This window comes from Catharus ustulatus, chromosome 3 (assembly GCF_009819885.2).
Source record: "Catharus ustulatus isolate bCatUst1 chromosome 3, bCatUst1.pri.v2, whole genome shotgun sequence".
NCBI lineage: Eukaryota > Metazoa > Chordata > Aves > Passeriformes > Turdidae > Catharus > Catharus ustulatus.
Genome location: NC_046223.1, coordinates 300,688 through 316,382, shown reverse-complemented (window position 1 = coordinate 316,382; position 15,695 = coordinate 300,688). Strand labels below are relative to the sequence as shown.

At 51.6% G+C, this 15,695-nt stretch overlaps 1 protein-coding gene across 3 annotated transcripts in view; it reads left to right on the top strand.

Annotated features, from left to right (window-relative positions):
* The first annotated feature begins 11,090 nt into the window (after positions 1–11,090).
* Positions 11,091–15,695, top strand: part of RALGAPA2 (Ral GTPase activating protein catalytic subunit alpha 2) — a 72,790-nt gene continuing 68,185 nt past the window's right edge. For all 3 annotated transcript variants that reach the window (XM_033053656.1, XM_033053657.1, XM_033053654.1), the window contains exons 1-3: positions 11,091–11,266; positions 14,112–14,222; positions 14,440–14,489. In XM_033053656.1, the coding sequence (XP_032909547.1) occupies positions 11,161–11,266; positions 14,112–14,222; positions 14,440–14,489 (267 nt within the window). In that variant the 5' untranslated portion in view covers positions 11,091–11,160. The remainder of the gene's footprint in view (positions 11,267–14,111; positions 14,223–14,439; positions 14,490–15,695) is intronic.

Genomic DNA, 15,695 nt, shown 5'->3' with positions numbered 1-15,695 from the left:
TGGTGCGGCGTTTCTGAGCGCAGCAGAACAAGGACAGGTGAAGGCTCCCGGGGAAGTGAAGGACACCCCATCCATGTGTGCAGCCTTGTGCACCGTGTATCCAGAACCAGCCAAACGGGGAAACCTCTAATTAGCTGCCAGGAATGACCAAGTGCAGCGTGAACCGCAGCACGGGCGCGTGGTTCTGCTCAAAGGCAGCTCCCGGGCACGTCTGACCACAAAACTCGACCTGAGCGTGTCTTAGGCAAGCTCCAGCCTGGGCATTTCATCTCCAGGCCCCTGCCTGCCCTTTTCCAGCCTGTTCCTCAGCACTGTGGGCCAGCAGCCTGCCCCTATCTCCGGCACAGGGGCTGTCCCACAGCCTTGGGATGCTGCAGGGACACCGACCCAGCTGGAAGGGGAGCTGCCCAGGAGGGAGGCTGAGCTGGAAATCCAAACAGCTCTGACACTGCAGCGCCCAGGGAAAGCACAGGAGAGGCCAGGGCTGCCACACACAGCTCCAGCTTTTTCATTTCAGGCACTAACAGCAGCCCATGGATGGAGAAGGAAGGTGAAGCACAGCCTCCAAAGTTTGCTCCTGCAGCCGAACTAGCAGCTCACAACACTTCCTTGGCAGGCAGCCGTGACCTTATTTTTGCTTTGCAAACAGCCCTGAGGTTTCACTAGCAGACCATCCCCTGCTCATTAGCAGGGAAATGCCAGGGGTGATTCCAGCACAGGGCTCTGGGAGGGCAGCAGCCTGCCCAGACCGTGTCCCTCTACAGCCGGTGACATTTAGCCGGTCCCTGGGAGCTGCTGGGCCAGAGAGCCCCTGGCTGTCAATCTCTGGGGGCTGAGAGCCCCTCCAGCAGCATCCCCTCCCAGCCTGGCTCCACACAAAGCGGTGACTCTGGGCAGGGAGAGCAGGATTTCGCAGCGCCTTGATGGAATGAGCTCTCTACGCTTGTGAGTTTTTACAGAACAGCACAGCCCAAGAGGTTTCTGCTGGTGGCTGGCAAGAGGAGGCAGGAATGCTTTCCACAGGCTGAGCAGAGGAGCACTCACATCCTCACATCCTTGCAGGCCCAGTGGCTCAGCCTCTGCTGAGGCTGGCACAGGCTGAGGACCCAGCCCGAGGGGCATAGAGCATCACAGTGACCCCAGCCAGCCCCTGGGAGCCCCTTGGCCATGGGCACAGGGACACAGAGCATCACAGTGACCCCAGCCAGCCCCTGGGAGCCCCTTGGCCATGGGCACAGGGACACAGAGCATCACAGTGACCCCAGCCAGCCCCTGGGACCCCCTTGGCCACGGGCACAGGGACACAGAGCATCACAGTGACCCCAGCCAGCCCCTGGGACCCCCTTGGCCACGGGCACAGGCACAGGGGACACGGTGGGGACATCTGGCCCCAGCCCAGCCGCCCAAGCCGCCTCTGCCCCGCCGCTATTTACTCACAGCTCCAGATGTTGGCACCACAAAGGGCCACAGACAGACGGACAGAGGGCAGCAGTGTTGCGGCGCAGACACTGCCGGCTCTATTCTTCAGGAAAAGCGCCTCCGACTTCCCCACCCAGCCCTGCGATCCCTTTGGAAGCCATCCGGGCTGGTGGAGCTCGCTTTCCTCTCGTGGGATGCGGCTGGGGAGGGAGAACATCAGCTTTGCTGTTTGTCCCCGCGCTGAACGGAGCCCTTATCGAGCCACAGAAAAACCAATTGTTTCAAATCAAGGGGCTGAGAGCTCGGGGGTGCGCTGGCAGCCTGCAGCTCCTGCCTGCAAAGGGAAAATCCTGGCTTGTTCCACAGGGAAAAAACACCCAAACCATACCTAAATGTTTTTTGGGACACACCGCCTTGCATTCCAAAGCTCAAACAGCAAAAGGAAAACATTTTGGAAAACACAAGGGAGTGCTCAGAGGGGCAGAAGCACCTGCAGAAGGCGGCCAGAGCTGGGTGTGGGCTCACACACCTGTCCCACATCCATGTCCTTCACACACCGTGTCCCACATCCCTGTCCTTCACACACCATGTCCCACATCCATGTCCTTCACACACCTGTCCCACATCCATGTCCTTCACACACCATGTCCCACATCCCTGTCCTTCACACACCTGTCCTGTGACCACTCAGATGCCTCAGGCACCAGGCAAGCTGGAGAAGGGATTCGAGTTTTCAAACAGTTGTTTTTTTTTAAGCTTCTGGTGTGAACCAAAGTTCAGATGCTTCCCAACTGGTAGGAAAAGATATTATTGCCTGGAACCATGCCCAGAAAAACTCGAAGCCCAGCTTGCTGCTGGCTGCCAGGCCCTGATGCTCTGCCATCTGGTGCCTGCAGGCAGAACAGCCAGGGCTGCCCCTGGGCAGAGTTTGGGGCAGTTCAGGGGGCAGTCAGCAGCCCCCAGAGCTTTTGTTCTGCTGCAGGATTGACGCTGCCCTTGCACCAGTGCAGTCCTGGATGCGGATTTGCAGGGCTGCCCTGGATAGGGATTTGCAGCATTGTGCTGCCCTGGATGGGGATATTTGCAGTGCTGCTCTGAATGGGGATTTGCAGGGTGTCCCTGCTGCTGCAGAGCTGTCCTGGCCCAGCACAGGGCCCTGGAGAGCCCTGCTATCCCACAGCCGCACACCAGCGGTCCTGAAGGGGCTGCAAAGAGCCTTTCTGAAGAGCAAATAGATGGGCTGACTTCATAAAGGAAAGCATGGAGCCAGGAATCCTCCTTCCCTCGGGGAAGTGACACTGGTGATGAGGTAGGTGTGCTTTGGAGGACCTGACAGCAGCAGCTCTGTGCAGGGTGTTCCCTGGGATGTGGCTGGTGCAGGGGGTGGCCAGTGGCCAGCAGGACTGGCCCTGTCACCCCCCAGGGACCCCCCAGGATCCCAGCACCTCACAGGTCTCTCCCCTGTCCACTCCAGTCCTGGGAGAGCCCAGAATTCCCTTGGATTTAGCCCATTTTGCCATCTCTACAGGAAAGGAGCTCATCATCCTTTGGAGGAAACGTAGGATGCTGGATCCCAGCAGCCCTGGGCACCCTCCAGACCCGAGACGGCTTACCCTGGACAAAAGCAGCTTGTCACCAGCACACAGCTGCTGGGACAGCCCACACAGGTCCTGCTGCACCCCAGACACGCTCTCCTTCCTCCTCCACCCCTGCAAACATCTCCCAGCACCATTTCCCACCCAGGGAAAGTGCAGGAGAGGGGTGGCTGGCTCAGAAGCTGGAGAGCACCAGCAATGCTGGATGCACAGAAACCTAAAGAGATCCCCCGGGAGGAAAGGGGAAACACGAGGCAAGATGTTTTCCAAACAATCCACAGGGAGCCTCCGAGCCTAAAGCAAACACACAAACTTGCTGGGGATATCCACCAGCACGAAACAACGGAGGAGGAGGAGATGCTCACCCCTACAGCTTTTTGTTTTCAGGGCCGGGAAAACAAATGCACATTTTTTAATGGCAAAGGTGCTTGAAATGCAGGCGCATCTGGGGCTGAGCGATGGCTGGGAAGAGCAGGGCAGCTTTATTTCCTGGTGCACATTGCCACCTCGTGGCTCTCCTCCGGCTTCCAGAGGTTTTCCCTGGCTCCAGTCTGTATTGCCTGACATTACGGCAGGAGGTGAAATCAGGCAACGAAGGAATTTTGCGTGGAGAAATTATAAATAATTAATTAAAACCCCCAGCAACTGCATCTTCTGCATTTCTCCTGCTCCTCTGCTAATTCCTGGGGAAGTTAAACAGGAATGTTAGCTGCGTAATTGTTTGTTTGCAGAGGAGGCTGACACTGGTTGACAGAGTACAGACAACCATGTAATTCCTCTGCAGCTACACGGTAATTATTGCACTATTACAGAGTAATTAAACATGCAAATAAGCATTAAACCAAGGGGTCTGCATGGCTGCTGCCAACAACCGTGGGACAGAAAATCAATAGTAAATCAAATTACAGTGTACTTCAGGGGTGCCAGCTACAGCAGGTAGTTAAGAGTATCATCTTTTACACGGTGAGCTATTTTTGTAGCTCTTCTGGCTGCACAAGCGTCTGGCCTGATGACCCAGGAGAGATCTAATTTTGCAAGTTCTCTGTGCGGGTTAATCATTTTGCCATCCCGTTATGCCTCTCCCTTTCCTGAGGGTGGGAACAAACCCATCACCGATTCTGAGACTGTCACAGACCCTCCAGAGCTCATGACACACCAGCCTGGCTTTGCCCCAGTGGGTTTCTTTAGGAGACAAATCTGAATATTGTGTTTTCACCCCAAGTTTGCTCCAAGCAGGCTCAGAAGGACACATCCTCTCCTAGGGATGGCTCCAGCGGGCTCTGCAGCCCCGAGGGAAGCCGAGGGATCTCTGCCTCGTCATGCTTGCTGGAAGGAATAGCTGTCCCAAAATAGCAGCTCCCTTAATTTAGTCAGCAACTTCCACTGCAGAAGCATCTCTGCTATGCCCTGGCTGTGCACAGTGACGTGTCCAGGATGCACAAATCCAGGCTCGGGGCAAGCTGTGGCCACTGCATTTTCTGTAAATACCTAACACACGTGCCAGGCTTTTCCAGGCGTGGCTTTTAATGTTTGACAACTACCATCTACACCTGGGGCCAAAATGCTGCAGTCCCCATCTCCTCCTGTCACCCCACACCTGCTGCAGTTTGGGGAGCTCTGCCTCCATCCCAGGGGAGCCTGGATCAGGTCCCAGTGCAAAGACAGGAATTAATCAAAGCCATTTCCCTTGAACCTGTCTGCAATTGTCCCTCCTGGTGCTGTGCTGCCATTGCCAGGGCACAGGCACCCAGCTAAACCTCGCTCAGGAGTCCCACAATTTTGGATGTTTACACATGTTCCTTTGAGGTTCATACCAAGGCTCTTCTGACCCTGGGTTTCCTTGCTGTTTGCAAACACAGAGCTCCTGCACGGTTTAAAAGCAGGCTCTCACCACCTTTAATACATGGATTTGTTAAGGCAGCACCACAGCCCCAGCCACCCTTACCCTTCCCTTGCTCTGCCCCCTCACTTAGCAACCAGCCTGAGTGCTGCCAGCATTATTCCTGGCCTGCCAAGGAAACTATTTCTGTCCCCTGAATTTCATCTCCCAGCAGAGTTTAATTTATATTTTGGTGCTTTCTGGTTGTCATGAAAACCCTCCTTCCCCTGCTAATGACAGGGTGGGCTGCAGCCTCCTGCTGCCATTCTGGAGATCACTCACTCCTCTGCCTGCGTGCCCAAAATAGCACCTTTCCTGATTTCATCCTTTGGTCTCTCCAAGGAGACTTCTCAGGGGAGAGGAGTGCTCCTGCCTCACCCCTGAGGACAAACCCCTGCAGCTGGAGCTCCCTGCAGAGGGAGCAGGCTCCCCATCCCATCACAGCCAGGGATGGGAGTGGGAATCCTGCAGTGGGATCTGCCACCAAACCCACACAAGGGAGGCAGCTCCTTTTTTGCCCCTGTGGCTCCTCTCTGGGTGATGAGGGATGCTGGTAGAGCCAGGGCAGAGCAGGGGGAGCTGCAGCCTCTTCCCTCAAACACAGCTTTCCCTGCACAGGGTGCAGCTGGGCAGCGCACACGAATAATTTGTCAAACACTGGACTGGAACTGTGGATAAGAATCATGCTTTTTGTACAGAAAATTGAAAATGAAATAGTGCCTAGAACTGCAGCTATTACACAGCACATTATCTTGGAGGGCTTTGTTGTAATTTAGATAAAACACCGTATCTCTGATTTCAGAAATGTCAACATCATTCTAAATGTACATGTGGTTTTCCATCCGTTTCCTGTGAAGACTTAGAACTCCACCAGCCCCTCTCTCTCGTGCTCTCCATTTTCTTTCTAAATTGGCAAATGAGTATTCCATCTTTCGAAATTTCAGGGGCATTGTTATGTGTGGGAGAAGTGCATGTTCAGAGATGGCCCTGAATGGCTCCATTACGGATCTCATCAGCCGTGGCACACTTTGTGAAGTGAAATCTATGCATTTGGATGAAACACAAAAAATTAATGCCAGCACAAGGATGAACTGCTTCACTTCCCTCCTGCGCCCCTGCTATTCGTGTTGCAGTTCATCCCTGGAGCTCTGCACCTTTTCTTCAAACCTCCTTCAAACAGGGAATCGCGCAAACCGCAATACACAAAATTCCCTTCGGGCATACTAATCTCTCTCTTTTTTTTTTTTTTTTTTTTTTTTTTTATTTTTGTGGCCCAGGTTGTCTGCAGAGGCCATGCAGGCTCCATCCTTGGGCATGTTCCAAAGCCAGCCAGGGCTCCTGAGCCCCCTGCTCCGAGCTGGCCCCAGGGCTCCTGTTTCACGGTGAGTCCATCGGAAAATGTGCGCAGCCAGCACCGATTTTATCTGGATCTTGCCATCCCCAGCCTCCTATCGGGTTTCAGGAGAGTCTTACCCCTTCCTGCTGGTTGTCCTGCCATGGCTCCACGCCGGGAGAGGGGAGAGCAGGGCTGGCACCAGCAGGATGTGCCTCCTGCGGATAAATGCTGGGAGCGAGGGAGGCGAATGCCATTGCCATCTAAGCCTACAGCTCAGCCTTCAGCAACTCCCACTTTAAAATTTGCCACTTGCCACTTGCCAAGTGCCCTGGACAGTTCTGGGCACCGAGGCCATCGCTGCCAGCTCTGGGCACCTTCACTCACTGGTCCTTCACACACACACACACAGAACCAACCCAGGGAATGTTTGCGGGGATGCACGTCTGCAGCTTCCATTTACAAGTTCGTTAACGGTGTCCCTGCGAAGATCAGGGTGGTTTTTTTTAATTGGAGCCCTAATTAGCAATGAATTCTCATTATTTTTCATGGAAATCCCCAAGCAGCTTTGGCACATTCTCTTTGTTCTCCTGAAGACGGGGAAGTGGAGAAGCTAAGGGAGATAAAGACACTGCTGATGATATACTGGGGGGTGTTTTCTCCCTGAGCTGTTCCTCCACATTTACTGGGAGCTCTGCTTGCCAGGCCCTCGCTCTCATTCCTCCGTGGGTGTAAAAGCCAAGTATCAAGCAAAACCAAAAATTCTTTTGTGGCCCAAGCACTTTGGAAGGGCCACAGCAGGAAAAGAACCAGCCCCAGTAAGTCTGACCCCTCCTTTTTGCTGCAGCTAACAAGCAAATAAAGGAACAAATTTATCAATTCTGGCCGCAGCAGAGCAGTGCAGCACCTGTGGCACCTCTCCCTCGTCCAAGCTGCACCTCAGCCACTCCTGGCTGGAGTTGTGTGGCAGCTCAAGGGGTGTCTGCTCCAAGTCCAGAGATGTTCCGGGCTCCTGGCAAATTCCCATTGTTTTTTTGCCAGAGGGATGGATAATCATCACATGGTTTCCACAGTCCTTCTACAAATTATTTTGATAATAAGGGACCTCCTGTGACATTAAGTACATTTTAATTACAGCATTGTCTGTAATGCATATATCTAATTGCAAATAATTATTTTATCATATTTTGTCTGTAGGCCTGTGAGATGCATCAGATATTATCTTCTGACTCAGTGGTACAGGTTAATTAAAATTTCTCTTTTAATACCGTTTCAAAGCTAACCACATAATTTCATCTGAACACCAGCTGTGTCGGCAAAAAAATTATTTTTTATTACTTTTTGCCCATGGAGGAAAACCCGAGCCGTTTCTGCAGGCTGTAATTACCGCACTGCTTTCTGCAGTCCTTCATTTGCACAGGAAGAAAAGAAGGAGGAATGTGTGGAGCATCAGTGGCCAGCAACTGCTTTGTGTGCCGCTGGTTCATCCTGAAGGATTTTTTGTTCTCATGTACTAAAAGCATCCGAGATCGTCTCTTCAGGAGGAGAACTGAAGATCCACAGAGCCTGGTTTGTCAGAATAAACTGCACTCAGGGCCAGGACAACCAGAGTGGTCACTCTGGCTGAGTTTAGGTTAAATACATGGCAATATAAATCCAGGAAAGCTGAGGAGGGGACAGGAGGAAAACAAAGACTCCTCCTGCAGGTGGCAGGACCCTTCCTCCGTAAGTTGCAGGAACAAGTGACCCTTGTTTCACCCCCTGAGCATCATTTCTAGGACCAGCAGCGTTCCTTCCCATCAGAGCCCTCGGGGACAGGGCTGGCAGGGACAGGGTTAAACGCGTCCCCAGAGGAGGGGACAAGGCCAGAGGTGCACGCTGCCAGGAGGAAATTGCTGCTGCAGCTCCTCCGGGAGCACGAGTGACCTTTCCTCTTGGAGAGGGGTGAGGTAAACAACACTTATCTGGGATTTAGTGCTCGCGTTATCTCCGCTCCACGCTGCAAGGAGCAGGGGAGCGCGGTGATGATTTCCCTGTTTTACCACACAGGCCGTCTCAAGTTGAGCTGGAACATCTCCTCATGGAAAGATCTCGGCCGGAGCAGCAGGTTTCAGGCTTGCACAACGTGCCAGAGACCTCTCCGTGCAGTTCAGCCTTTGGCAGAGGCGCTCTGAGCTCTCCTCAGCGGGCTGGTATTTTTACTCGCTGAAATTTCCACATCCTCCATGCCATTTCCTTTTGGAAGGTATCAGGGGACATGCAATCCCCGCTCTTTCTATTTTGGATTTTTTTCCGTCCACAGACGTAAATCCTTCCCTTTCCCCCTCTGCACGGTCGGAGGTTCTGGCAGGAGGAATTCTGACAGGGCTTTTTGACAGTGGATTTCTCCTGTCCATCATTTTTACTGTAAGAATGACATCTGCCTGCCTCGTGTGCTGCAGTGGGTGAAGCTTTCCACCAATTTATCCTGAATAAAGCTCCACAGGCCAAGGCACAGTGAGAACTCCTCTGGGCACAGTTTGAAGCATCTGGTCCCAAGGGCAGAAAGTCAGTGCTGGCATTCTTTGCTGAGGAAACCATTACCTCACCTGCAGGTTGCTCAGGAGGCAAATCTCCCCTGTTTACTTTTCCCCTCCTTTTTTCCCTGGGCCCAGTATAAAGTGTTGTATTGACACAAGCAAGCGGAGGAGTTCCGTAATCCAATCCGTGCCATTAAAATTTCAGGCTCCGGGGAAAAGCAGCCCTGCCTGTTCATCGGGTCCGGCGAAATTCAGGTGGCAGCCGGTGTCACCTTTCCACAAACTCGGCGAGCTCTGCAGCACCAGGATGGCGAGGAGGAAGGGAGGGAGGAAGGGCATGAGCCGGGCAGCTCAGGGACAGCAAGTGATTGCTGCCCTGCCCCCGAAGTGGCTGCTTTATTTAGGTTTTACCTCAGGTCCTGAAAGCTGGGCGACCAAAGCTCTTTCAGGAAATTATTCTGCCTCAAGCACGGGCTTTCGGAAACGCATCATCTGACTTTCTGGGAAACTGCAGATGTGTTGTGAGAAAACACAAGTCACAGGACGCTGCGAGTGGCTCTGCTGGCTGAAGTCACTGCTGCAGGTTTTACTGCCCTGTGCTGTGCTGTGCCAGCTCCTGGTGACTCATTCCAGAATCTGGTGATGGTTGAACTCCAAGGGACAGCGAGGACTGTCCTAGAGCACCGTGATTCCAGGCAGGCACCTCTGCTCCCTGGAGCTTTTCACAGAATTTCCAGCACTCCTCAAACACCATGCCCTTTGGTGTTGTTATCAAACATCAGAGCAGGTGCATCACCACAGCTCCTGAACCTGCAAGGGTTCCTTTTTAACACAGCACATCCATGGAACAATCAGAAACTGCCAGGAGAGACAAGCTGGCAGCTGCTAGTTTTGTGAATCAATTAAAATAAAAGGGAAGGAGAAAAAAAAATAAACACGAGCAAGCCAAGACTTTAGCCATGTGATTCCTTGGCCGACTGCAGAAATCGACTTGTGGTGATGGAAGGGAAGAGCCAGAACATCCCAACTGACCCTCCCAGGAAAGTGCTGATGCTGGAATCACCATGTGGCCCCAAACTGGAGAGAGACAATTGCTGCAGAATGAGAACTGCTCCAGAAACGGACAGTGTGTCATGGTGTGACGGGAATGGTGTACAGTAGGAATTACCTGTGATGGGAATGGTGTGAAATATGAATTACCTGCGATGGGAAAGGTGTACTACAGGAACAACCTGGGATGGGAATTGTGTGAAATAGGAATCACCTGTGATGGGAAAGGTGTGCAACAGGAATTACCTGTGATGGGAATGGTGTGCTACAGGAATTACCTGTGATGGGAAAGGTGTACAATAGGAATTACCTGGGATGGGAATGGTGTGCTACAGGAATTACCTGTGATGGGAAAGGTGTGAAATATGAATTACCTGGGATGGGAATGGTGTACAGTAGGAATTACCTGGGATGGGAATGGTGTGCTACAGGAATTACCTGTGATGGGAATGGTGTGCTGCAGGAATTACCAGTGATGGGAATGGTGTGCTGCAGGAATTACCAGTGATGGGAATGGTGTGCTGCAGGAATTACCTGTGATGGGAATGGTGTGCTACAGGAATTACCTGTGGTGGGAATGGTGTGCTGCAGGAATTACCTGTGATGGGAATGGTGTGCTACAGGAATTACCTGTGATGGGAATGGTGTGCTGCAGGAATTACCAGTGATGGGAATGGTGTGCTGCAGGAATTATCTGTGATGGGAATGGTGTACAATAGGAATTACCTGTGATGGGAATGGTGTACAACAGGAATTACCTGTGATGGGAATGGTGTGAAATATGAATTACCTGTGATGGGAATGGTGTGCTACAGGAATTACCAGTGATGGGAATGGTGTGAAATATGAATTACCTGTGATGGGAATGGTGTGCTACAGGAATTACCTGGGATGGGAAAAGTGTACAACAGGAATTACCTGTGATGGGAATGGTGTGCAACAGGAATTACCTGTGATGGGAATGGTGTGCTACAGGAATTACCTGTGATGGGAATGGTGTGCAATAGGAATTATCTGTGATGGAAAGGGTGTGCTATAGGAATTGTCGTAGCCTGAGCCAGGCTCTAAGCTGGGAAATGATGTGACAGCAGCACATTTACTGTGGGGGGTTCGGGGGTGTCTCGGAGTTGTCCCGAGGGTGTCCTGGGGTATCCCGGGGTTGTCCCGGGATGTTCGGGGGTCCCGCGCTCGCGGCGGCCGCGCCGGTGACGTCAGCGCCCCTCCCCGGTGACGTCACGGGGGGCGGGGCCGCAGCTCCCGGCGCGCCCCGCGCAGCGCGGAGGGCGGGAGCGCGCACGGAGGTGGGGGGGGATCCAGGGCGCGCTCCCGGCGGCGGCGCCGCGCCTCCATCCCCGCAAAGCCGGCATGTTCTCCAGGAAGAGCCACGCCGACGTCAGGAAATCCACGCAGAAGGCGCTGGACCCCAAGCGGGACGTGCTGACCCGGCTGAAGCACCTCCGCGCCCTGCTGGGTGAGCGGGGCTGGGCGCGGGGGGGGAACCGGAGACCCGCCCGGGCACGGCACGGCACGGCACGGGAGGAGTGCGGGGTGTGCCGGGCAGGGAGAGCCCCCGGATCCCCCGGTTCTCAGGGGTGTGCGGGAACAGACTCGGTGCCCTGTAACACCGGCCCGCGGTGATGGTGATTAGCTGGTGTTGGAGCTCCCGGTGTGGTGTCCTGTGCTGGGATAAGGCTGGACGTGCCCTGCTGGGATGAGGTTCAGCTGTGGGCTGTGCTGGGATGAGGTTCAGCTGTGGGCTCTGCTGGGATGAGGTTCAGCTGTGGGCTCTGAACCTTCCTGGCGTGTAAAGCTTTTTTTTCTGGTTTTTTTTTCCCCCCCTTCCCCAGGTGTGTGTGCTCTGGGCAGGGGTGGGAATGTTTGTGTGTGCGTGTCTCCAGTGCTTCCCTCGGTTCCTGCTGCTCCTGTTCCCTTGGGAGATACCCGCTCCCGGTCCTTTGGTTAAATCCTGGGAATGGAGCTGTGGACAGGCTCACTTTGTCCTGCGATCCCCGCAGAGCAGGGTGGGGGTCAGAGGGCAGGGATGAGCACAGGGAATGTGTGCTCCCATAAATAAGGGCTTCAGGTCCCTTAGTGCCACCTGTGTGAGCTCGCCCCAAGCAGAAGGAAAGATTCCACTTGGGCTGGTGTTGGTTCTGACATCTCTCATCTGTCTTTTGACATCTCTTCTGCTGCCCAGAACAGCAGCAGGACTTAGAGGTGGCTGTTCAGGACATTTCCCTCATTTCCCCATTGCTATGGAGATGTGCTCATGGCCAGAACTTCTGTGAAGTTCTAAGCGCAGTTTGTGGAAGTGCCACTAGTGTGGCCTTTTTTTTAATTTTTTTTTTTTTTTTTTTTTTTAAAGATAGACTTGAGAAGCAATGGCCTGACCGAGAGTGGTGGGGATGTTGTTGAGCAGCGGGGAAATGCACGGGAAACACACAGGGTTTGGAACTAAATGTGCAATTTACGCGGTTCCCACGTGCAGTCCTTAGGACAGCGCTCAGCCTTTAGGACGTGCCCTTAGGAAGGGTTTTAGTGGCAGTGCTGAGCTCAGGCTGCCCAGTCTGAGCTGTCACCAAGGGGTGTTTTGGGCTGTTTGAGGCTGGCATGCTTTTTTTGAAGATAAGCAAGAATGGTGCATTATTTCTGGGGCGAGGCTGGTGGTAAAAGTTTATCATTAACCGGGGTGTGGCTGCGAGATTCTCCTCATCTCCTTTAATTTTTTCGAGTGCTTGAGGATTAAGAGAGTTTTGAGAAAACAGCATGGAGTGAGTTTGGAAGTTCATGGATTTAAGGAGTGATTCCTAACAGGTGGCTGTGATAATAACAGGAAAATAAAAGGCAGGTCTGTGTGCTAAGGACAGGCTTAGTGTGCCCTCTGTTTTTTTTTTTTTTTTAAATAAGAGCAATGAGAGTTTCAGGCTCCCACTGAGTGGTGCCAGAGCGTTACCCTGAGTTTGAAATTTGGTGTTGAGGCGAGTGAGTGTGCCTGGCAGCATGTCCTGTTTATAGAGAAGAAGCAGGGTGTGCCCCTGCTGAGTGTCTGGCTGCTTCCTGAGCTGGCTGCACTCAGGTGCTGGCTGCACTCGTGGGCTTGTCCTGGCTGGGAATGGGGGAATGGAGCTGGGAGGGAACATGGGAATAATCCCCAGTTCCTGCAGTCCAGCCCTGAGTCACACATTTGGGAAAAAGGAGAATTTGCTCCCTCGGTGAGGCAGTTCCTTTCTCCTCCCCTGGCGATTTAGAGGGAAAGTTTCCTTTTTGTTCGGATTTTAATGACCTCATTCCCTCGTATGAGATGGCTGTAAATGAGAGCCTTGTTTTCCCCCGGAGTTGTGTTTAACAGGACGCATTCATGGAGAGGAATAATTGCACTTCGCCTGCAAATTCGGGACCAGCAGTTTGCAGGAAACAAAATACCACGGTAAAGACTTGCCCTGCTCTAATTGTTTCCATAGTACGGGCAGCCAAGCAGAGCCCCGCTGCTGCAAAGGTATTAATTTAAATAAAAATCAAGTTGTCCAGGGCTGAAGTTATTCTTTCTGCCGCAGTGGTGGGGTATTACTGAGCCTTCTTGCTGGAATCAGCTTTATTTTGGGTAGCAGATGGGATTTTTTGCAAGGTGAGGAGCTGTGACATTGATTTCAGCCCTTCTGGGGGAAATCACCCAACCTGCCTTGGCCAAATCAGTTGCAGGAAAGACCAAAGGAGGAGATTAAAGTGTGTTTGGCGAGTGCCAGGCTTGGGAAACATTGGACTTTTTTTTCTTTGCAGAAAATAAACTTATTTCAGATTTCAGAGCCAAGTTAGCACTTAGGAAAGTGCTGCGTGTTCAGGTTGCAATTATTGTAAGAAATTAATTGGGATGTGCTGTTTGCTGGTTTGATCTGCTTGCCAGATGAATGCAAGAACTGGATTTGCACCCAAAAATCTTTGCTGGAGTTTTTCTCCAGCAGTACCTGCTTGTTTTGGTGGTGCAGAGCCCATTTGGATTTGGCTACACAGCTGAGACTCACTCAATTTTTGTTTGTTTGTTTGTGGGGTTTTTTTTGTTTGTTTTTATTTTGGTTTTGGTTTTTAAGGAATTTTTGTTTAATGGAAAGCAAACAAACCAAAGCCCCACTGCAGACTCTCCCAAATTCAGTGAATCTCCTTGCAAGGATGGACCCACAGTTTAGTACAGGATACTCGGTGAACTCACCAAAATAGTTTTGTGTTGCACCAATTTCGTTCTCTAGCGCTAAATTTGCAGAATGCCTGAAATTCTCGTCCTTCTGCTCTTGTGTAATTGCTCTGTTTGTTCCTCTTTCCAGACATTGTGGATGGAAGTGACCTGAAGCAGTTTTTCGACAGCAATTATTCTCAGATTTATTTTATATTCTACGAGAACTTCATAACACTGGAAAACAGCCTGAAACAGAAAGGTGAGCTGTGGAGTTTTCCCAGCAGCTGTTGGGCAGAGCATTCCCTTAGAGGCTGTGCCATGGCTGTCTGCTCCCCAGTTATCTCTATTTACACTAAGTTTCCTGCAGTACTGTGTCAGTTTTAATCATTTTAATTTAATGCATGGGCTCTCTGAGAGGGTTTCTGGGTTCATTTCAGCGTTGACACCCCCATGCAATGTTGTTTTGTGTCTTGCAGGGAATAAATCACAAAGGGAGGAGCTGGACTCCATCCTCTTTCTTTTTGAAGTAAGTTTTCCACGCCGCGGGGAGCGGTTTGTGTTTTAAGTCTCTGTCGGTCTGTGCTTACCTGGGGCTTTGCAGAGAGGGGTGAGACCAGGTGTGTCAGCCCCCTGAGGTCAGAGATGGTCCCAAAGTGCCTTTTGTTGTTCAGTATAACATCTTTCACTTCCAGGAGCAGTCCTTCCCTCCTGCCCAGCCCTGGCCATCAGAGCAGTGGCAGTGTCTGGGGAGGAAATGTTACCTAGTTAACTTTGGCATCATCAAATCGGAATTGCTTTAATTTAAATGAGAATAATCCGGGATAGATCATTTTCCAAGGTATCTCTGATTGGGGTTACTGCCTAAATGTGTTTGGATGTGAGGAAATATCACTGGACCAGGTGAAAGCCTGGCACATAAAAATGTTCTTGCAATGCACACTGAAATTCTTACCATAAGCTCTTCCTGTTTCTAGTCAGAAAGCACTGACACCTTTAATTGCTGTTATTTTGACAGTTAATTAGGTAAATAATTGGCCAGATTTCTCTTAAGGTTAAACACACAATCTACTGATTTCTTTCTATTTCCTTTATTTCTTTCTCTGTTACTCCAATGACTAACTTTTTACTTGAATATTGCATCGTAGAAATGTCATCTTTCTTTATATTTTGGGGTGTTTTTGGTAGGAAAAAACCCCTCAAATTTTCAGTGGGACTCCAGAAATTGAAGCTACAACGAAGGTTAATCGTTCTCAACTCCTCAGCGTGGGGCAGGGAGTCAGAAATGCCAAGGGATGGAGCAGGCATGCTCCAAACCATAGGAAACAAAACTCATTGATTGTGAAGCTGTCCATGTCCAGTGTGATGGCAGCAGGAGCCAGGGGGATGCTGCATTTTCTGCTAATTAGCTGAGTAGGTAGTTCCTTAGGATTGGCAAATCCTGAGGGTTAACACCTTAAAAATCAATAAAAATGTTTACGAGGGAGTCGCCTTGGCTGGAGGTTTGGTGGGATCGTGCTGCTGTTGTGGAGTGACACCTAGTGTGTGTGCTGGGCAGCAAGGGCTTGTCCCACAGATCCTCTGCAAACCCTCTTGGCTGGGTAGTAATTTATGGAAGTTCTGGTTTTACACATCAGCAGTGACCTCAAACAAGGTGTTACCCAAAGGGGGAATGTTAGCCAGCAGGGGGGAATGTGAAGGGTTAGTTAATAGTGCAGAATGCTTGGATCTGACT